The sequence below is a fragment of the Pseudomyrmex gracilis genome, unplaced genomic scaffold (assembly GCF_002006095.1).
Source record: "Pseudomyrmex gracilis isolate BER0280 unplaced genomic scaffold, ASM200609v1 scaffold_4, whole genome shotgun sequence".
Classification (NCBI taxonomy): domain Eukaryota; kingdom Metazoa; phylum Arthropoda; class Insecta; order Hymenoptera; family Formicidae; genus Pseudomyrmex; species Pseudomyrmex gracilis.
The window spans coordinates 782,098-805,378 of record NW_018020588.1 but is presented as its reverse complement, the minus strand read 5'-3'; the positions used below and the strand labels follow the sequence as shown (position 1 = coordinate 805,378).

The 23,281-nt window shown below is 35.6% G+C and overlaps 2 protein-coding genes across 5 annotated transcripts in view; one reads left to right on the top strand and one right to left on the bottom strand.

Annotated features, from left to right (window-relative positions):
- The window catches only part of LOC109856176, a 33,121-nt gene extending 15,925 nt beyond the window's left edge, over positions 1-17,196 (bottom strand). Inside the window, exon 1 of the mRNA XM_020431174.1 lies at positions 17,102-17,196. The gene's annotated coding sequence lies outside the window, so the exon portion shown is untranslated. The remainder of the gene's footprint in view (positions 1-17,101) is intronic.
- The window catches only part of LOC109856193 (FMRFamide receptor-like), a 32,935-nt gene continuing 11,631 nt past the window's right edge, over positions 1,978-23,281 (top strand). Inside the window, exons 1-4 of one of the 4 annotated variants that reach the window (XM_020431214.1) lie at positions 1,978-2,122; positions 3,777-4,174; positions 17,988-18,286; positions 18,836-19,296. In XM_020431214.1, the coding sequence (XP_020286803.1) occupies positions 19,015-19,296 (282 nt within the window). In that variant the 5' untranslated portion in view covers positions 1,978-2,122; positions 3,777-4,174; positions 17,988-18,286; positions 18,836-19,014. Of the gene's footprint in view, positions 2,414-3,428; positions 4,175-17,987; positions 18,287-18,664; positions 18,754-18,835; positions 19,297-23,281 lie in introns of those variants that run through there. The other 3 variants (XM_020431205.1, XM_020431222.1, XM_020431230.1) reach the window with 3 other exon arrangements.

Sequence of the window (23,281 nt, the reverse complement as noted above, 5' to 3'; positions counted from 1 at the left end):
GTTTCTATTCCAGCTATCTCCGTCTAAACACTTTGAGCTCAAATTTATACTTGATATTCCTCACGGAAGATTGAATAGCAGTGGACAAAAGACATACGGGGTGCTCATGGAAATTTGGCGGGTGAAAAATATCGATCTTATTCGAGAAAAATGTAAAAGGGAACCAAGTAGAAAAATGCGAAGCTTTTCTCACAGCTATGAAAAAACATTGGGATACGATCGGTATTCATCACACGCAAGACGCTTGAGAATATCAGAGAAATATGTATCGCATCAACTTCATCGTAATTTTTTTTTTTTTAAATTTCGACGTATGTGCGTGTGTTCGCACAATAAATCAATTCAAATAAACGTGATCTGTGACTGCAACATTGAGTATTCGGGACAACGGTTTTCTCTCGGAAAGAGATTACAATGATATCTGATTGGCGATTTGAACATTAAATCTTCTTCTCTGTAAACATGCATGTGCGCGGTGCGTGACGATTTTATTTCTAAGAAGCGTCGATTTAAGAGATACGCGTGCACACAAATGCAATACTCAGACGTAGTTAAAGTAATGTCTCGCATCCGCTTTTGGCGACAATGGGTTATTCCTCATCTTCTCGTTTAACATGCAAATGCGGTGCGACCGGGTTTGTCGGAATTTAGTTACGTATGTATGTATAGAATTGTTGTGCGAAACTTTGATATGTACACAATACTTGTACGAAACTTCACCAGACATCGGAAATAGGAACGAGTGCTTTATGAATGTAAAGGGAAAAAAAAAGACAGATCAAAGAGTGGATTTTACTGTTTTATAAATAATTACGTGCAAAATTTCGAGCGATGTGGAAAAATGGAATTTTATAAATATTAGATGAAACTCTCGTTCGTTCAATTTTGCAGCGTGCTTGCTAATCCAATGGCATGTACCGTGGTTTATCGTGATCATTCAAAAAATGCATCACCGTAAATCACGAGTGATGTTAACCATAAAGATCTCCCGAGAGCTTTCCCGATCTAATACTCGGACTTTATTTTGATTTACACGTGAGGTTAAAGCCGAGAGGGTTAGTGGCGTCGTGTATTAACGTAATCGCTACCACGGACCCTTGAAGCGATTGCCGATTATTTTTGCCAAACGAGAAAAGGCGAGCGGCGAGAAACGTCGAAATAGCTTTTGCTCTTTTGCGTCACGCGACAGTTTTGTCTACGCGACATTTTCGTTTCCTTACAAGGAAAGGCCGGGATCCAGGGAAAAGAATCAGAATCAAAGAGACGAGGTAGGTAGTTCCGACACGTTTTGTTCAATATATAAATAAGATAAAGGAAGAACAAGACTGAGACACGAAATTGGGCCAACAATCGTAAAAGGGACATCTGAAAATACGATGTACATACACGAAACTCGCCATCATAAAACCGGGACATGTCGAAATGACACGTGCGAAGGAAAATACAAAACGTCAGAAAAATACTAAAAAAAAAATATTAAATCCCTAGAAAAAACATGAAATCCTAAAGTTTTGCGCGTTTTGAACAACTATAATAATATATAAATATTATCTTTATATCTTCTGTATTTTAGTTCCCTTTTTTTTTCTATGTACGGTTCGATTTCCTTCTGGTACATGAAAAATTGTTTATCTCGGTTTTCTTGACTCATTGTCCTTCATTGTTCGGAAGCAAAAAAAGAACAAGGGGCTGGGAATAGATATAAGAAACGTGTGTGTGTGTGTGTGTGTGTGTGTGTGTACATGCGTGCGCGCGCGATGATGAGCGCGAACGTCAAGTCGCAAAGTCTTATAAAGAGAGAAAGAGACGAGCAAAAGAGCGTGAAGTTGAAGTTCGAGAAGAGAAGAAGAACACAGAAGAGGAGACGAAAAGAGCCGGCACACAGACGAGAATGCGCAGGCGGCGTTCAGTGCCAGGGTCACTTTCGTCGACGCGATGCGTCGCGACGCCACGGAACCTCTTCTCCTAGCTGGACGCGTTTAGTGCGCCGCGAGAGCGCGAACCGCGTGTTTATTTCACGCCGGAGTGTGATATCACACCGTGATCTCCAGTCCAGTTCCAAAAATCTCCGGAGAAAACGAAAAATGAAAAGTGTCGCGAACAAGTGCCGTAGAGTTCAAAGGTGCTGATGAAATAAAAAATAAAAAAAAATAAAAAAAAAACACAGTCGGCGATTAAAGACTTAAGGAATTTCTGCAAGATGATTATTAACAAACGATCTCTCTGCGATAAAAATCATTAACACACTCAGTGATCTCTAGGCAAAAGAAAAAAAAATGGATCTCCGAGTTTGTTAATTGATCCAACATGATTAACAAGAGAACAATGAGCGGAATAGTTGACCGCCAACAAACGATACTTAATATCGAACTTATTAATCAGTGGTTACCAATATCAACGACATTAATATCGAGTGATTATCCGAACTGTTAATGATCGATAGCTATACTATCATTTCTCTGTATGTGTGCTTTTAGTAGTGGGTCAATATATTCAGCGTATTGAATCTTACGCAAATGTTATTAATGGAATATATTAAATATCATTAAACTAAAACACCCTAAAACAAATTACCTGATTTGATTAATATATATGTTTGAAACGTTTAAATAAATTTGTTTCATTCAATAAAAGTGATTGGAGTTCATTTTGTTCGAAATTTTTTCGAGAGAAAAATAAGTAAATACAAGTATGTTACATTAATAATTACATTACGCGTGACGCACGAGAAGTGAGACTTGAATCAGTGAGATCGAGCGACGTGAACATCATATCGCTCGTTTCCGTTTGCCTCGACGGCAAAACTTCTCGTCCGCGTTTGTAAAAGCACAAAGCGAATATCATCAACACAGCAAAACACAAACGGGAAATTATTATTAGACAGTTATTACAGAAATACACACCGGGGAAAAGGAATAAATCAACTATTATGTTTCCGCGAGGAGCATCCGATCTTTCTTCTCGGTCGAAGAAACTCGCCGAGAGTATTCACACGGAAACAAAAGGCTTGGATTTTTTTCTTCCTTTTGAAGAGAAACAAAATGACTCATTCACGAAGAAAAAAGCGCACTAACGAATCGTTATTATAGAAATAGTCGAGTCGAGACTCGTAAAAGCCAATCTCAACCGGGACCCGCCTTTTCCCGATATTAAAATTGATCTTATTCGAGAGCAAAAAAAAAAAAAAAGGAAAAAAATCTCGTGCTTGCCACAGACTTTCTTCCTGCTTTTAAGAAAGATCACACGACTGGCAACGGACAAGAAAGAGAAAAACAAATTAATTAATAAATATTCTTCGGAGAAATATTTAGTACTTCTTTTTTCTATCCATTTTCTTGATCACACGTATTCAGTGATTACATTGCAAGTGGAAACAGAGAATCGTATCGTATGAGACTGTTCTCTTCCATAAAGTCAAAAATATTCAGAAGATGCTTCAAAGAACTGCTTTCTGGGGAATAAACCGCTCTCCAAATCAAGATATAGAAACCTATCTCAATCTCTCTCTTTCTTTCTCTCTCTCTCTCTCTTTCTCTTTCTCTCCCTCGAATCTTGGAAATCGTTTGACTCACCACATACACAGTGAATGTGTGTGTGCGAGAAATGGTCTGCGAGTGGACTCGAGTGGTACAAATCGATGATTAGCGTGTGTTTGCGAACAATATCAAGACGCCGCGTAAACTCTTCCCTCGGGGAAAACAGAGTGACTCATATCGATGTACAATATTTTCGGACGTACAAGATCTTCACGAACAAATGTTCTTGAAATTTTCAAGACAAGTGAATCAGTAATCAGGATCTTTCGGCTCTCGCTGTTGATGGATAAACTTGCGACCTGCTTTGACATCGTGAAGCGAAGCGACGCCGAACCACATTCACTTTTGTATTATCATGCAAACGGCCACGCGATTAGATATGACTGGATACTGAGAGTGTGCCAGGTGACGCATCAAGTTGCAACGCGAATGGTCCTAGTGCAAGCTGGGAGTCTGTGCGGTCTGATGTTGAATTTTGCTTAAAGTGATTTCAAATACGCGCGCAACAGTTCTTCTTTTTTTCATTTTCAAAACGCGTTGCGCTTAATCGCGTTCACGATAAAATGTGCGCGCGAACGACTCATCCGCAAATTTCCCACCGAAGATGTAACTCCCATATGGAGATGCGTTAATTAAAGGTACGTGAGAAAACTTCGTTACCGGATATATTGTATATACATATATATATAAGAGTTCGGAGAAGCGCGCATCGATGCGAGAGATCAATGTGTGAGGTGATTAGGCAGGTGAACACCGCGAACGAGAGTCTTCGCGATCCGCGTCGCGGCGGATGACATTCGTCTATTAATAGTCTCGCCGATTTACGTGAATAGCAATTTCGCGAGTGAGTAGCGCGCAATGTTAAAATCGTAGAGAAAATTAACGGTTCTCTTGCGAGTGGCATTTCTTTCCTGAGATAATCAAGCGCGCGGGAATCCACGGAATTCCACGAGAGCTATTTTGTTTTTCGCGATTCTTAGACATCTTTGTTCTGCAGCTTGAATGTATTTATATATAGATATAGAAATGCTCTACGACCGGAAAATGTCAAGTAGATATTTACTCGACGATCAAGTAGATAGACGGGTCAAACATCGGACAAGAAAAATTCACTTTCTCGACTAAGATAGAGAAATAATATAAGAAAATTACACATTTGAAAAAATTTGCAATTATTAATACGCGCGTGTTAACAACAAAAGCATCAACGACAGTAAGAGTTTTAAAATTCGTAATTTTTTTATATTAGACGGAGAAGCCAATTAAAACACCCATGTACATTATCTCGCTCGTAAGACCGCGCCACATGTTTCCTTAATTACACGGCACATTAACCCGTCCCCACAAGAAAGTGGCTTCTTATCCGAGAGCTTCGCGCGGTATATATGTGTATGCATTTGGCAGCTTCGACAATATCTCACACACACGCGCGCGTCCTATTCCGAGGATAATAGGATGGTGAGAAATTCAATAATAAAAATATATGAGACATGTGTGGGATCAGATGAACAGCAGACAGGCGACTTTTGAGATCCCACTTCAGAGGCTGAGTTACGATTCGTCTTTTATTGACATTGAAAGACGAATAGGTTTCTTTCTTGATTTTTTTTTATATCCGATACCATAAAGTTTTTCTTTCCCAATAAATATATGTACATATAAACGTAAATATTCTATAGTGTTATGTTGTGTGCGTACGCACATACACCCACAACATAAATAACGTGTAAATTTTTCAAACAGTAAGTAGCTTAGCGTTTTATAGTTACGTAAAAAACTTGATGTGTCTGCCTAGGTTTTAGTTTTATTTAAAATTTATTTCATCACGCCAAAATCTACTTTTTGTTATCATATCCGTCCGGCGCGTCGTTGTAAAATTTCATTAGTAAACTGAACAATAGCTGAAAATTGGTTGTTCTAACTTCGTAATGAATAATTAAAGAAGACACGACCGCTTTTATTAACTTGCCATAATTACGTCGGCGACGGGAAAATATCCGTGAAACTATAGCGACGAGCGAGCAAATTTTAATCAAATATCAAGCAAAATGAAATTCTATATACTTTATTGATATAATTTTTGTTTATTTTTAGCCGCCAAGGAGTTAATATAATAACGGACTTACCAACACTTTCGTGCAAACAAAAATATTTTCATTTGAAAAAATGTGTTCTTTTATAGTCGTGATTCTTTTATAAGACAAAATCAGTTTGTCGCGCAACAAAACGACTCAATCATCCCGACTAAATGACTGCAAATCGGCCTTGCGGATTTGACCCGGAAAATTGACACGAAGACTGATTGTATCCCGAGGTAGTAATTCGATCGCGTTTCTCACCTACTTCAAGGTTGAAAATGAGAACCACTTTGCACGCAATTTCTTCCGTCGTATTTACGAAATAAATTTGTCGTGACATTTTTAATTACAGTACGTGTTAACAACAAAATCTGGTCACAAGAATCGATGCGTCGCGCCGTCGTCACATGCGTCCTTACTTTTTTTTCACTGCTGTTGTGTACTTCGCCTGTTGTGTCGCACACGAATTGCATTGTTGTTTCGGAGAGACGACTCACGAGTCGTGCCAAAAAATCGCAACTAATTACAATCATACACGCGCTAATTAACGCGATATAGCGGTAGCGTCACTTGCATTTTGGATCGACGGTCTAATAATAATACGAAAACAAAACGAGATAGTTTCGCCCCCTTTGATCGGCTATAATAACTCAAACAGAAAAGCTGATTACAAACATGCGATTAATTACTTAAGCGCTAATACGATCGCTCGTCACTCTGAATAGACGATATGTCCGATGATCACAACGAGGAAAATCGAAACGATCGAATAATTGGAAAACACGCGACATCCGCGCCTCGCGATAATATTCTCGACACTCAAAATTTCGGACGCGTCACGCGTTTTCGACAAACGTCATGTTAACTTATACATTGACATATTTGTGACGTAAATTTGCCGCGAGCTAGGACACTAGTTCATGTTCGAAATCATCATGTCGAAAATTTGACATGAGAACATCATATCGAAAAATGATTAATTGTCATCTCAGAGAGATCAGAAAATAAATTGCAATTGCTTGTTCTCGTGTGTCTCTCGATTCTATACCTATCGCCATGAAACGTGCCAATTTAATTTCGTGAAAAAATGTGCGAGAAACGCGCGCCGAGTTATGTGACGAATGTACGAGGTGGGTACGTACGTACGTACCCACCGCAATGACATCACGTGACTAGGCAAGTTAAAAGAAGGCGAACATTGCGCTAAATGATGATAAATAACCGCTCTGCAATGTTATATGTTATATACACTCAAAAATTAACAAATACAGATGACAAAGTATTTTAATTTTGTTTCCGCATATTGTCGTTGCGCGATTACTTTGCAGCATAATTTAGAATTTTGATTTATTCAGCGCGTATGTTAGTTTTGCATATATGTAACGAGGATTTTTTCGAAATTCGACTGAAACCCGTCGTGTGTTTTGCCCGCTGCTGCTTTGGCGCCTTTATAATGCGCCCTTAATGCGACATTTTGTGAGCAAACGGCAAGAACTCGAGAACGAAGGTGGTATTATAAGTTAATTAGCGTGCGTTGATTATATTTTTAATTATATTTTTAATTATATTTTTTTTTTTTGCTACGTGAGCGGAGATTTCAAGTTTCGAACGTGTGTGTGTCGAAAAATGGATTGTTAGCGACAGAGAGAATGCGGCATCGGAAAGGCAACGAAATGGCAACGCCAATCGCGTCGTGGTGATGAGTAAATTCATTCTGTACATATTTGCGGCAATTTGCGAAGTAACACTCAATTATTTGACCGTTTATATTTTCTCTGTTCCGATAATTGGGTGTTGCCGCGTTAAAATAATTGCATAGTAACCCGCCATTTTAACGCGCAAATTCACGCATTTGTTTATTCTGTACTGTCTTGTTTTTATTTGTTAATCTTTCTTCACTGTTGTGTGGCCAGATAATTAAATCGAATACTTGAAATTCACAAAATTTCACCAAAACTCAGAAAATGGTTCTGGTTTGTATAAATAAGTGATTTGCAAATCACTCGTATATACACATGTCGAAGTTAATAAAACGTTGAAAAAACATTTATTTAATCGCCGTTTGATATCGCGATGTAATTTGCGCGCTGATTTTATGCATTTTAGAGTGTAAAAAATATATTCACTCTCAGAAAAGTATATATTGTCTTGATTTTTTTTTTTTTTTGGCGCGTTAGAATTCAACAATATGTGAGCGTTGAAGAATCACTGCAAATCCATTTCTGACGTGCCGTTTCGGAAACAAACTGCGTGACACGAATCGCACTCTATTTTTCTACTTCTCCACGTAATTTACGCACATGAGATGAAATATTTTACGAATCGATCTCTCTGACAGACATCTTTTCGTTGGGGTCGTCCTCGGTAATGCCTGAATTCAAGACACGTTGAAATCAACCAACAAAAATCAATATCACTCGAAAAGGGGGAACTTCGGATGTTATATCTTCGGTCTACATATCTAATCCAGTTAATTGAACTTTGAAAATTCGGTATTTTATGTCAAAGTAAGATGGAGAGATTGTTCTTGTGTAGTCGTTTTACTTTGGATTGTCAACAACAATATAAATTGGCTTAAGATCTTATACAGACTGTAGATATAAAATCTCTCTGACAGAGGCATCTTTTCGTTGGGGTCATCCTCGGTAATGCCTGAATTCAAGACACATTGATATCAAAACCAACAAACAAAATTCATCGATCAATATCGCTCGAAAAGGGAAAAGCTTAAAATATTATATCTTTGATATACATATCTAATCTAGTTTGTTAATTAAACTTTGAAAATTCAGCGTTTTATATATCAAAGTAAGATGAAGAGAGATGATATTTGTGAAAGTTTTGTTACCGTTTTATTTTATATATATATATATGTAGACTTTCGAACAACAATATAAGTCGACTTAAGATCTTATGTAGACTGTAGATATAAATAATGCGCTATTATGTCGCGAATAATATCTAACAGTGTTCGCAACCGAAAATTGCGACCGCTGGAAAACACGTCAATTCTCTTTTGCGAGACTGGAGAATACTTACGGGCGGTTCTTTGTAACGTCTCAAAGTTGAAGGAGAGATGTAAACTGGAACAAACCTCTTGATCTAACTTCTGTGGCTGACCACCGGCGGAAATACTTGAAAGACTGTTGAACCACACAAAAGATCGTCAGTCGCGAGCTCCTTGAGGAACTTGAGTCCTCGTCCGAGATCGCGTGAGAGTCTGACTTTTATCTCGACTTTCGAACTACAGTGCGCGATGATAATTTGTAAAAATCAGTTTTGCGATAAATACGTAATATCTCATTTATCGTTATAAATACCTATCGTATATTGATATTCGCGTGCACACACAATGCGCGCTTTTTCCCAACAAAATAATTGAATTTTATCGCCATATTGTGCACCTATACGTGCTGATAAAAGTTTTACACATCGCGTTATTTCGTTGTCAAACAATGAAAGGGATCGTTTTATTCGTAACAAATGACGCGAACGGTGTGATTATGGTAATACTATTCATTGACGACGACGAGAAAGAGAGGAAGAGAGAGAGAAAAAAGAGGATGGGGCAGCATTTGAAGTCTATCTTTTTGCGTCATTTCCCTGACAGAGCAATTAACGATTCCATTACGGACTACACTACTTAATACGTCAATTTTATCGTTACATATTTTCACATTTCAGATACACTCTATTTACACAGTATTATCGGTATAAAACAGTTTCAAATGTAAAACAAAAAATAAATTAAATGAGTAATTTTATTTGTAAAATTTAAACCGAATGAATTTGCGTAAATGTTAAATAAATTCCACATCGACATTACTGAACAAAAATATCTTGGCGCGTTCGCGTGCTCGCAAATACAATTATCAAACCAACATTTAGTAGGTAGCACGCAAATATTTTCCCGTCGATTATAATAACCGCGCGTGCATTTTGACTTTTTAATTAACCTGTTTCTCTCAACGAGAGATCTTACGTTACAAAAGCTTTTAATATTTTTATTTTTTTTTCCCAACAACACGCTTTGTTTGTCGATTGCAAATACTCATATGACCAATTGCTCATATGGCATTCCCCGCAATATAATCCTGTTTCATTTCTAGGGGTTTCATTGATAACCAATTCAATTATACCGCGTACCGCTGCCGCGACGTGACATTCGTTTCTCTTGACGATTGATCAAGTTGATCAAATCACGCGAAATTAATTTGCGCGCTTTTGAATCTGTCAATCGCGCGAGATCTGATACAATCGGTCCAAGTAATTTGTGTTTACAGTGCACCAGGGTTCTGTTTACATTGATATCGTCGAAAGTAATAAAGTTACACAGACATATTACCCGCCGTGCTCAAATATGTAAACTACTAGTTCTGGCGGTCCATAACGTACGTATATGTACACACGACACAATACAACGTTTGTCATATACTGTTGCAACCGCGAAACATTCAATATGATCGTTGCTCTTTGACACTCGGAGAAATAAATAAATTACATACACATGTTTTGAAGAGAAAATTTTAATTGATATTGATAGGGTGATTTAATTTGACCTTTGAGATTTGATTTGTGCGCCATTTTTCATCTGTCAAATTTTGAATGTTTGTTTTTGTTTTACAACTTCAAACACATTCGAACACATGACAAATCATAGCGCGCTACTTTTTTTTCTGAGACTATTTAAAGATTTACGCCAACAACAATTCCGGAACTGAAAAAAAATAACATTCGACATATTATTGCTGAAACAGAAGCGGAATTGTGAAAAAAAGTTATGGAAAACTTCGCGAAAAAGACGGTATTATGTCAGTGGAGTCGAGAAGGACATCTGGCCGATGTTGTATTCCATAAATAATTGCCAAGAGTTCGTGTCTTACATAGGGTGGCAATAAAATTCAAATTTTCTCAACAATGTGTGTTTTATTCATAAAACAAAGATCCTAAAGGTTAAGTTGGATCACTATGTATTTTATACGAGAACAAAATGGTTAATTCATATACATGTGATGCAAAACACAAGCATTCAATATGAATTTTTCAATTGAATTCAGTTCGAATTACTATGTGTAATAATTTACACGTTCAAAAATATATGTCGCCGACGTATATTGTTGCACATTAGGCTTCTCTCATTGAATAACTTTTGGCTGGTTTGACAATATAGGAGCTTAAATGTGCAAATACGTTTTTTAAATCTCATATTTTCAAGCATTTCAAAAGCTTCAGTGAGAAAATCAGAGTATCGATTTGTTCTCGATAGCACCGCTAAATGGTTTTTCTATATTATTGAGATAATTATCATTCGCGTGTGTAAAATCGTTTTCTAGGAATTTACAGATGTACATGTGTATTTGAAACGCTGAAAATACCATGAAATGCAGCTAACAGAAATGCGATATTTACCAAAGAACAAGTTTCAAAGCTATTGCATTTCGACTGTATCTGTTAGTTAATTTACATTACGTGTAGATATGTATTTCTACGTGTGTGTATTTGCTGTCTATCGATTTTCATAATTCAAACCTGCTGCTGTACCTTTGACTAGCGATTGAGCGTAAAATGCGCTGTTGCCGTGACGAATGATAATTACGATACGATTCTATATGATATATGTGAAAAAAATAACCGTATCTTGTATTTCCAGGAACTAGAAATAAAATGAAAAAGTACAACCTTTTTAATTTGAGTAAAAATAGGAATACGATAAATTTAATAAATTTCAAAAATAGGAACACGATAATAAATTTTACGAGATAATAATAAAGTTTTGCGAATAATATATAAATAGCGATTTTTTCTCATTTCCGTGTTCACTTCCTCCAATTATATGTGATATATATATATTATTTAGATGTGTATTATTTTTATCATAAAGAAAAATAACATGTGTCACATATTAATCAACACCGATGATGTAAAAAATAAAAATAAAAATTACACAAGAGGGACTTTTAATGTAAAACGCGTCCGTGTTAAAAAAAACAGGAAAAAAATACAACAAATATAGGTTTAAAAGAACGTAAAACTAGCCGAAATGTTTATAAAACCTGCGACCTTAGTCGCTCATTAATCACTGACACGTGATATCGTTTTCCATTTCCTTTTTCCGAATCGACATTAATTACGATAGATCGCTACACGCTATTTATATTTTGGACCTTGTTTTTCTCCCGAATTACCTATCGCACAAGTAGCGATTGGTGGACGCGTCATCGGTTAAATCATCGGTGCGCAAAAAGGAGAGACCGCCACTGATAGTGCCGCGGGAATGGACATTATCGGAGTTCTGCGAACGCCCGAAATAGGATATCTCAAAAAGGACGGCAATATAGTTTTCGCTCCCGGTCCATTTTGCAATTTACCGCGCGAGCGCAGTATAAAGTGTAAGAGAAACCAGAAGGGAGAAACGTAAAATCCTATTTTATTTTATTTTTTTTCCCCCCATTATTTTATGAATTTTTGACGTTCAGAAACGCTGAATCGCAAATGCGAGTAATGACTGAAACAACACCTTTGTCTGACAACAAAAGATACAAAAACGTCGTTGGGTTTACATAAGGCTAGAGTTCATGAAGATGAGTCGGACGATTATCGAAGGCGAATGCAAATGGACAATGCATACATAATTTAATGGGCCGTATGATGAATAGGAGGGAATCGAAGATACGGAAAGACCTTCCCTCTAGTGAGAAACTTTAAAGCAACGGGAGGGATAATGACGACAGTAAAAAAAAAAAAAAAAACAGCGCGGCGCTACTTTTTCTCCCCAAAGTTTGCGTGCAATTTTATTCACGATCGCGCTTATGCGAATTAAAAGACATTCCACTTTGAATTTCAGTTTTTTAAACGACTATTACACGCGGTTGCATAAAAATACGCTTTCGTGATAATCGTACAATCATCGAGTGTAGTTGTACAAGCGGCATAACATTTTAAAAACGTTACGTAAATTGTACGATATCAACTTTAGTAACAGAAGTGAAAACGTGTATTTTTTTAATACAAAGAAAGCTGCTACGCGTGTCGTTTCCGTTGATTGTGCGACTTTTTTTCATTTATTTCATTTGCATACAGCAAGCTGGGCGCTACAATTCATTCTTTTGTCTCTCGGAGTTTGCGCACACAGGAAGGAAGGGGAGAGGAAGGGAAAAACTCATCTGTCTTTGCGAAGTTTCCGCAAAGAAGCGGTATAATCTGACAGAGCTCTTTAGTTTTGCAAAACTAACTATTCAACTTCCGCAGAAGATGTAAAAGACGCGCACTTTTCGAGATAAACTCTTCTTGCGTGCGCAATTTACTGTGGATCTGTGACGCGCGCGAGATATCGTCGTCTGATATAGTCGGACAACGCTAATCTGTGAAAAAATCTACGCCCGCGCATCGATATTCTTTCTTTTAATAGCTTTTTGTTTTTCTTATTTATTTTAAAGTGTCATTTTTTTTATTCCGACAATACGAAGTGTTGTTTTAAACACTGGTAGTATTGTTTTATCATGTACCAAGCTTCTCTTCTCTTTTATCTAAACAAAAAACAAGGTTTTTTAAATAAGATTTTTCACAGTTTCTCGAAATGACGATGTATTTTCGCCACACAAGTGATAAGACGCCTGATTGCGCTGTATCTCCCCCCATGGAGCAGCCATTCTTTTCTGTCGTGAAAGTTTAATCGGAGACACATGGGTGGAGAACGCGTTTACATTATTTTTTGATTGCATTCATGACGTGTGATATTTTTTTTTTTTTCAATAAATCGCTGCATTCAACACGTACTTCGTGCGAAATAACAAAAGCGCGCGCGAAAATTTTTCACAAACGCTATTCGCGCGAAAGCAAAATCGAAAAATTACACGCGCACATGGGAACAAGTCTTCGGTGTCCTGAGTGCTAAAATTGATAGGATTTTTTCACCGATTTTTTCCGAAAAATATCTGATCTGTGTGATCGAGATAATATTTTTCGCATATCGATTTTGACTTTAAATTAAACGTATAGAAAATGAGAGAGAAGTGTTATATTACACGGGATTACAAAGCCACAAAGCAGTGCAACAATGATTTTTGACTTAATTTTAATTCTAAATCGCGATTAGAAATTTAATGACACAGTTATTTCGTTACGAAAAATGATCGCGTGTATTAAAACGGATTTTGTTTAATACTTACATTATTTTAAAAAATATTTCTTTTCACTTATCCTCTTCATAGGATTATTATGTATGCTCTAGCATGATCGATAGCTCTGATAATTAATTTGATTGTCATTCTAAATCTGACACTCGATAAGAATGCCACGCGCGCGAATAATTAAATTCCGGAGGAATTCGTATAAATCCCCGATTCTGTGGCATTGCGCGTACAGCAGAATTACGATCGTTGTTCATTAATCAGAAAAATATGTAACGAATGGGCGGGCATTATATAATGGTATCGATCTGCGTAATGCACGATTTCAATAATAATCTACTTGCGTTCGATGTTTTCCAACGAACGAGCGCACATTCGCAAACATCGTGTGATAAAAATTAAAAATTTCCGGATTAATCTGGAAACTTCGTTTTTCTTTTTTCATCAACAATATCTTTTTATACACAGAGATTCCATTTTGTCCCGGATATAAAAAGCAAAGAAACGCCGGAATAAGGAAAATAATGTTTGCATGCAATTTCGAGCTACACACATAGTTTCGGAGTTCGGAAACGTAAACAGATTACAATATGTAGATAATTCTTGAAGAGATAAATTCGTGTTGCTTTCTAGATTAAATATCGAATTTTAGTTTTAGCTGCAGGTTTGCACGAGTGAATTTTTAACCTCCTCATCGATGTATATTAAAACAAAAATGATATAAAGTTCTAAGCAAAAGGTAGTTACAACTTTGTTAAAACGGGTTTTGATCAAACTTGTTGAGACGTTATCTCCTTTTTTAAAAGAAAAAAAAGTCCGACTTTCTTCAACTTTTCAATTTCATAATAAAGTGAAAAGCTCTCTCTTACAAATTGCGATAAGAGAACAATACTTGGATGCTTCTCAGTATTCCTTTCGAGACAATGATTATTTGTATATAATGCGGGCGTTATAAAGTTAAAAATTATTAGTTTCTTGAGTAATCCGTCTGTATTATCGAGAAAACCGAGTGATAAAAAAGATTCGCAAATTACGGAGATAATATTTTTCTATTCCGTTTGTTTTTACGGTGTGAAACGAGTTAAATTAAACACGAATGATATGTTAGTTGGACAACGTTGCAAGAAAAAGTTGTCGTGCAAAAAAAAAAAAAATGCGCGGGTTCAAGCGAAAAGATAAGTCGCGCATAAAGATGAAATAGTGAAGGGATTTAGAGAATAATTAGCGATAAGAAATGTATAAAAGTACAACACCGAAAAAAAAATGAAAAAAATTATGTAAGTAGATATAAAAATGTAAATGTGTGAGATCGCGCGCGTGAGATCTCTTTCTCTTATAATAGAAAAATCACGATTACTTAATTAAATTATTAATAACGCACAAGTGCACAAGCTCGAATCAGCGAAATTTAAGCTGAGAAATATGAAAATGAAGTCGCACGTGCTACATTTACTTTTTGGGAAAAACCATCGGAGTCATATGCAATTGACGATGAAATGCAATTAAGTTTCAAGCGCAAAATGCGTCGGGAGAAGGGCGCGAGCGTCGTCGTCGTAAACTTAGATTACAATTTTCCCGTTGATTTACTGGTTTTAACAAGACTTTGGATTCCAAAGTTGCTGATGATAAACGCATCGTATTTCATTTCTATTCTGCGAGAAATGTCGAGAGAAATTTTAGCGCATCTTGTCGATGCAAACTGTTTGAAAAATCAAGCAAACGTGTACAAAGTTCATTAGGAAAGTATATCCGTTGTAAATAGTATGTGGGAACAGAAGGTCTCTCTCGGAGAGATAGATGCACAAGCGTGAGAACCGAGATAAAGCTTGTAATACGCAAAGAAATACGACGGTATCATCTTGCATGGATTTTCCAGAAGAAAAATGTTTCCACATCGAGAAACGACTCTCGCAAAAGCGACTTTCTCATATTTATTTATACATATATTTCATAAAGAAATTTTATTGCGCAAATAGCGCGCAAAATAAAATTTAGATGTTGACATTTGAATAAAAATATATTTCTCAATTTAGAAGAAAAACAAAGTTAGTTGAGCTCGAAATATCGAATTTTTATTTAGCTCTAGTTATAAGTTATAACTTGAAGTCTTGTATTTATGTTCTTATATATATTTTTACTCGTCAGTTTTCAAATTTAAACATTGTTTCATTAATCTCAGTAAAACTTTAAAAAAATATTTAATGTAAAGATCAAATGATTTTTAATTGCACAATTTTTTGCAGCAAATATCGAGGAGAAACACACATTATAATTCAAATCCTCCGTATAATGCACTCCCGGACCAGACGACTAATTGATTCTAAGAATAGATTCTGATTTCGTATTCTCCGTCACGGATCACACCGCCGAACTGTGCAAAGAACTTTTCGAGCTAAACGTGGCAAAAATATAAAAAAGTAATAAAACAAGTATTGTTCGCATGTAAAACCTATTGTATGTAATCAAACAATTATAATCTACATTATATTTGTATGGCATATAATAGCATTTTAACACATTAACGCATTCCGCAATATATTGCTGTGTACAAAAAGTTAATTTTTATAGAGAGTTAACCGCTAGAGAATTACGCAAAAAAATTGCAGTTGTTCCGTTTGTAGTTAAGGTTTGTAGTGAGCGAACGGCGCGAGGATTGGTGTCGTGAATTTTGTAACGAAGAGAGAGCCGCGCGGGAGTACGGAAATGGAGCACGCGTGCAAGATTGCCGGTGCGGAAATCAGACAGATATACCACAATTACTGACATACACCTGCGTCGCGCACATGTACGCACTAACCGTAGAATTGTTTCAAACGAACATGAGAACGTCGCCGAAGCGATCAGCCGTGTCCAACGGCACAATCGATTCGCTCTTGATATCCTACTTGTACGGTCGGATGCAATATGAAGCTCACGTACGTTGCACTTGAAAAGATTATTTCCCACGATACACAACGCGTCTATACTTATCTCGTATCAGATCTCTCAGACGATAAAAAGCATTATTTGCCGCGAATGCGTACGGGAAGAGGAACATTTAAAGCGCCATCGAGTGGTGTTTACGCGAACGGAAACAAAAGAGAAACACATGCGTTTAATATTAGTAGATATACTCTATGCATGTAAGCCCTTTATTACCCTTTCATTTTGTTACACGTAGATTATTCCATGCATTGTGAATCACGTGTAATCAGGTCTTTATGAGATCTGTCACGATCGTCGTGTATTTCTGAAAACGAGAAATTTCCGCCCGCGATCTTATTCTCCAGATTGTAAACACAATGTGTGATAATGCAAAGCAAATTGCGTTATTAACACGAATTGCGAGCGCGTTATGAGAAACAATAACGGTTGTTACCTTATTTTGTCGTAAATTCCGAATAATATGATATTCCGTTAACACTTTTCCGGCACTCCAAATTGTCATACTACTTCCAAAATCTCGACACGTAGTGAAGCGACGTCGATCGGTTCTGACTTTGTGAAAACCGCCATCTACGTATAAATCATACGTTATAACCGTGATTGTGTTTGGTGTCGAAGGTTTGGTATCCTTGAAAATCAAATTTGAACGTTATGAAGACCGTTCTCGATAGTCGTGTATCGAGTTACATTATCACTCGCTACCGCTCGTTGTGTGTTACAGTAAACTGGCGAGGAACGAAAGAAATAAAAATTCAATTGAATTTCGCGTCAATTTCGATTTTTAGTGACAATAGAAAACGAAAGAGAGAAAAAGCGATAACGAAACGGTTTCGAATGTTGTTCCGGTACTTCGATATCCCAAATAAAATATAAAATAACACCGAAAATGCACGTAAACCTGTACTGGTGATATCGCAGTTTATTTTTTAACGAGATTGTACCGCTAAAAAAAAACAATCGTGGTAAAATCAAAAAGATAATGCGATAATCTTCAAAAGAAGATAAAATTATTGTTTAGTTTATTTTTACAAAAACAATTTTCAATAAAAGATAAAATAACGAAGAGAAAATAAATATTTTGCTCTCCCTGAGAAAGATTTAATTAAACAGTCTGCGCAGTATCGAAAAACACTTGTGGAAACGCATCGATTTATCGTACATTTTTGCTTAACAACTTATTTATATTTCTTTTCGTTATTCTGAAATGATGTATTTCTGAATGATATTTTCGTATATCATAGTTTTCTTTTCTTTTATTCGACGAGAAACAAAATGGAATTACATTTGTATGTGAGATAAACGTATTGTTCTTTTGCCAGTTTACAGACTTCCGAAGCTGCTGCGACAGAAGATTCGGATGGCAAAGCGGCTCGCGGTTCGCCGTAAAACAGCGATTCACCGTAAAAGCGTTTATGCGGAACTCTCTTTCGACGAAGATGCGAAGACGATAAAAACCGATCCGATTCTCTTCATGAAACATGATCGAAGATAATACACAGAGTAAGATAAATCGAGTGTAGCGAGGATTGACGTTATGGTGCCTGAGCTCGCTCCGAGATCTTTCGACTTCAAAAGACGGCACCAGCTCGAGTCGTCAAATCGATATCTGATAACAAAGGTGTGAAAGATAATTTTTTTTCGCTAAGGAATATAGCCTTATATATTCCTTATCAAGAAAACTCTATCGATTTTAACCGTCATATATTTCTATCCATTTATGAAACTTTTCTTTCCAACACGAGTTCTGATAAAAATCAAATAATTCGGAAAGAATAGCAAACTACATATATCTATGCAAATGGTAAACTTCATACGCGCTCGTACAATAGAAGAAGAAAAGTAAACTTCGAAGATCTGATAATGTGTCATACGAGTGCTGGTGCAACTTTAAAACATGTCTATACTTTTGACGTGAAAAGTTTTACACGATAAGACTCTTTTGTGATGTTCCTTCCTCTTTTAATAAAAAAAAAAAAAAGATCTAAAAACATTTTATGTAGAAGATACTTCGCGATTTCTCCTCACTTGCTCGCAAAACGATTTGCTTGACAATATCAATTTCAAGTGAATGGGCTATAAAACAAGGTTTTTAAATTTAGAAAATCGCACAGTGTAATTTTGTACACAAATACCTATACAGTAAATGTTACATGGATAATATTTGCAGTTGCCGAATTCGAAAAACGCGAAGTTTCGATCGAAATTGAAGCCAAGCAGAAGAACGAACCGAAGACGAACGAGGACCAACTCGCGGGGGTTGAAGATGGTAACGTGAAGTGGCAGTGGGATCGAAGATTAGGTATTGGAATATCGGAAGAATAAGTAAAAAATTCGCAAGACTGAACGATGGAAATAAGCTCCACCGACAGCTACGATGTTGGCCAGTTCGCGCAGAACTTCAGCATCGAAAACGTCAGCAGTTTGCCGATCGAGTGCAAACAGCTGGTCAACTTCAATGGCTTATCTGACTTTATCGTCTACGGCGTACTTATGAACTTGATCGGTCTTTTTGGGATCTTCGGCAATACCATCTCAATGATCATCCTGTCGCGGCCGCAGATGAAATCGTCCATTAATTACTTGCTGATCGGACTGGCCAGATGCGACACAGCACTGATCATCATCTCGGTAAGCGTGTCTCTCGCAATTTATTTCGGTTGTTCCGATTTCTCCGTGTGCAAACAATGCAATATTTTTGTTTCAGAACAATACGTTGCAAGACACGTACAAAACTTGAGCAAAACTCAAAAATAGATACTTTAAAAAAAATAAAAACATTTTAAGAAGCATTAATTCTTTGTGAACAGATTGCAAAAATGACAACTAGTTAGACAGACTGAGTCTGTGAGACCTGACTTTGAATATCTTCGAAAAATCAATATTTTTCCTATTTTAATTTTTAAAATCGAAAGTTTGAACGATTCTGTATCAATAAAGAAACTAAATTTAAAAACTTTCTGGTAGTTTCGAGGATATAAGCGGGAAGACCCATGTCTGTTCGCGAAGAGTTAATTAATATAAGTATAGAAAATAATTTTTTTGTGTACACGCGTTTTATTTCTTGATGCTTTGAAGAAATTATGTACAAAGAAGTTACATAAAAACCAGTAGAGAAACATTTATTTACTCTTCTTTTAAACATTTTTACGAGTTTGCGCGAGATCAAAGTTAAAAACGTTAATGGTAAAAGAATTTTTATACAACATCGTAAACTAGAATATCGAAAATTTGAAGTAGTAGAAGTTACCATTCGGTTTTAGTGGTTGAATTATTTCTCTTTTTTTTATGAAGAAAAGACATATAAAAAAGCTAACATATCATAGCTAATATATTAAAATATCAAGTAAATATTTCTTACACACGTGGGATTATATATAAACAGATTATTTATTTCACATTTTCAATACTCGCTATGAATATTTTATTTGCGCACACACGATGTGTTATTAATTTCAGAGACGATAAACCGACTAAAAACCGAAATATAGTTTTAGCATGCAATCATTTTATTTGCAATAAACACTACACAAAATTTAAATTAAATTTAAAACGAAGAACATATACCTATTTTTTTAATAAAAATATGCGGTAGATAAAAATAATTACATGCAACTTAATACGTTGACCACTTTGCTTAATTCTTTTTTGCAATCTGTAAATATAACGATGACGTTTGATTAATCACAATCTGCCGATCGGAAAATCAATCAATGTTTAATTGGCACAGATGACCAGAAGCGATTCTCGATAGGATCGTGCTGTAATTGCCGTTGGATTACCTAACGTTTATCGTCGTCGCATTTAACCACCGGCTATCAGTCGTACATCCTCTCTACAGAGTACAGATCAAATTTTTTCCAAAATAACTTAACATCTTTCTTTGTATCGTTTTTCAAGCCATCGAGTTGCATTTTGAAGGGCTTATCTTTATACGCGCCTTGTTGCCGTTTCTCAAGCTTTTATTAACCGATATAAAATATTGTCGAAGGCACTCATGTTGAAGGCGATAACGGTGTCGACTTTTCCGACACAATAGATTCAATTCTTTCACTCGTATTTACTGAACATCTTGCAAAATTTGAACGCACAACGCGGAAGAGAATGCTGTTTTTACAAAAGAGAATGCTGTTATTACAAAAGAGAATTTGTTATATTAATTAAATTGCAATTGGAATCGAGAAATCTGTTGATTTTTCTAGCTCACCTCTCGCACAGCTTTTTTAAATAAATCTCTTTTTAAATAAATCGTTTTAATAGAAGTTTTTAATTTGAGATTTTTGGAGCTTTTTTTTTTTATTTCTTCAACTCTTTCTTAATTTGTTTGCGTGCGCAAAAATATTAATCTAATACTAAAAGTTTTAAAAACTTCAACAAAATATATTATTATATTGACAAAGTCCAAAATAATCAACTTTTATATTTACGATAAATAAAAGATTAAAGTATAGAGCAGAGAATTGTGCGCGAGTAACTTATATACAAACGTGAAACGTTAACTTACGGTTGAAAGCTCCGGAGGTTTATTATGAAAGTGTAATCTAGTGAGTTCAGTTAATATTTCATACATAACAGCAAGCACGGTTTTAATTAACATTAAGATATTCTACGTACAAATGTATCTGTTAATCACAAAGCACAATTTACTTTTTTATTTTTTTCTCCTAAATTAATAAGAAATTTTTAAGCTTGTGATAAGATTCTATTAAGGTCGATACAAGCCAATATGTGTTAGGGTATTATGTGTTAGGTGTATAAATGCAGATAAATTTTTTTTAAATTGTGCAAATTTATGAAAATTTGAGTTAAATTTAATTCAAAACTTTACAGGATGCTTGGTTTGCATCTCATATATGTAAAATACCTCAATTTCTCCCTTATAAAGTAAAAAGTAATAATAATGTAAGTAATTAATCTTTGTCTAATTATATACGTGTTTTATTAAAAAACAATAAGATATTGTGTCTGTAAAAAAAACTTGTTATCGATCAATTTTTGTCGTGCAAAGCGGTAGTGATTAAAGCTTCTTGTTTATATGGAGATCGCGAAAGGGGTGGTTTAATAACAGATGGTAAGTATCAAAATTCAATTTTCGGAAAGCGTGCCCGCGATACGGGCTTTTAACATTTTATCGCAATGTAATCAGGTGCTGACCTCTCGTTTTAATTTTGCTCTCAAAACCCGTTTCACACGAGTAATAATTATGCGACGCGTATAATATCGTGCTGAAAAAAAAAAAAAATTCTCTTTGATATATTCCAGTGGCGCGTCCCAGTTTATCTCGCGCAATTTAAGCTGTTTCTCGAAACGTAGAATTTATATCTTCATCTCTATTTTCATAATACTATGTGTCAAATGTACACACGTTTATGTACGATCTGGATTTTACATAATCCCGTAACACATGCGTCGAGAGACATAATAAAAAAAACACGCTAATGAACGCAAAAATAAACTTTGTATAAATAATGTAAACCGATATTTTATTAAGAAGAAAAAGAATTTCATATTTTTATCAAGTGCGTATAAACGTTCGTCTCTTTTACTTGTCTTCTTTTTTTCTCTCGAAAGACTAAAATCTCTTTCTATATTTATGAATTACGGGAAATAATGTCAAAGTGAAAGTGTTTTTGCGAAAAATAAAAACCTATTGATTGATGTGTCGGGACGAGATTTATGTCTTTTCGATTCGTTCTCGTAGAACGTTCAGCGATTCGCGACGCATATGGGAAGAAATGGATCGTCAGGAGGGAGTAATGTCGTGTGTCAAAAACACGTTGTTTGTCAAGATAATATGAATTACGCGTTAATGTAAATACGCACATACAGCGTGTACAACGTCACGCTGGTTTCTCGCTGATAAAACCAAGATTAGCAAGATTGACGTAGTTCGGATAATCAGGAGCATCCTGATTATCCGGGTAAAAGTAGCGATGAAGTGAAAAGCTCGTACGCAAGATCCTGCCTATCCTCTCGACGCCGCATTATGTAAACCACACCGGATTATTAATTAATCATCCAGAGAGAACTCCCTCGTACCCTGCTTTCCCTTCACGAACAAACTATTTGTACACTCGTCGATCAAACGTCGCGACCATAAAGGCACTGCGAGACATAAACAGACGTTTTTGTTGTAATATTTTGTTGTAATAACCAAGAATATTTACAATCGAGAAGATTCGTCGCAACTAAGACGAAACAGCATCTTAAAAAGAAAAGTTTTTGCAAAAAAATAAAATAATTAAAACAGTTTAAAAGTTTATGAAACTTGTAAAATTAGTTGTAAAATAATTAAAACGGAATTTGTTTCATTATGAATTGAGAGATCGAGAAATATTTTATTTTATTTTGATTTTGTATTTTTTTTCTATATTTATATTTTATTATTGTAATGTTGTTATAATTTTTTAAAAACATACTTTATTTTAATATATTTTTTATATAATTATTTCAATATATTTTAATTATTTTTCGGTAAAAATTAAAGTAATCAAATTCACAAAGAAAAATACGTGATGAAGTCCGATACCTTATGCAAGAAGCTCTTATTATTATTATAAGCTGTCTTTTGTGCGACAATATTGCTTATAATACATACGGTGTACACACATGCTTG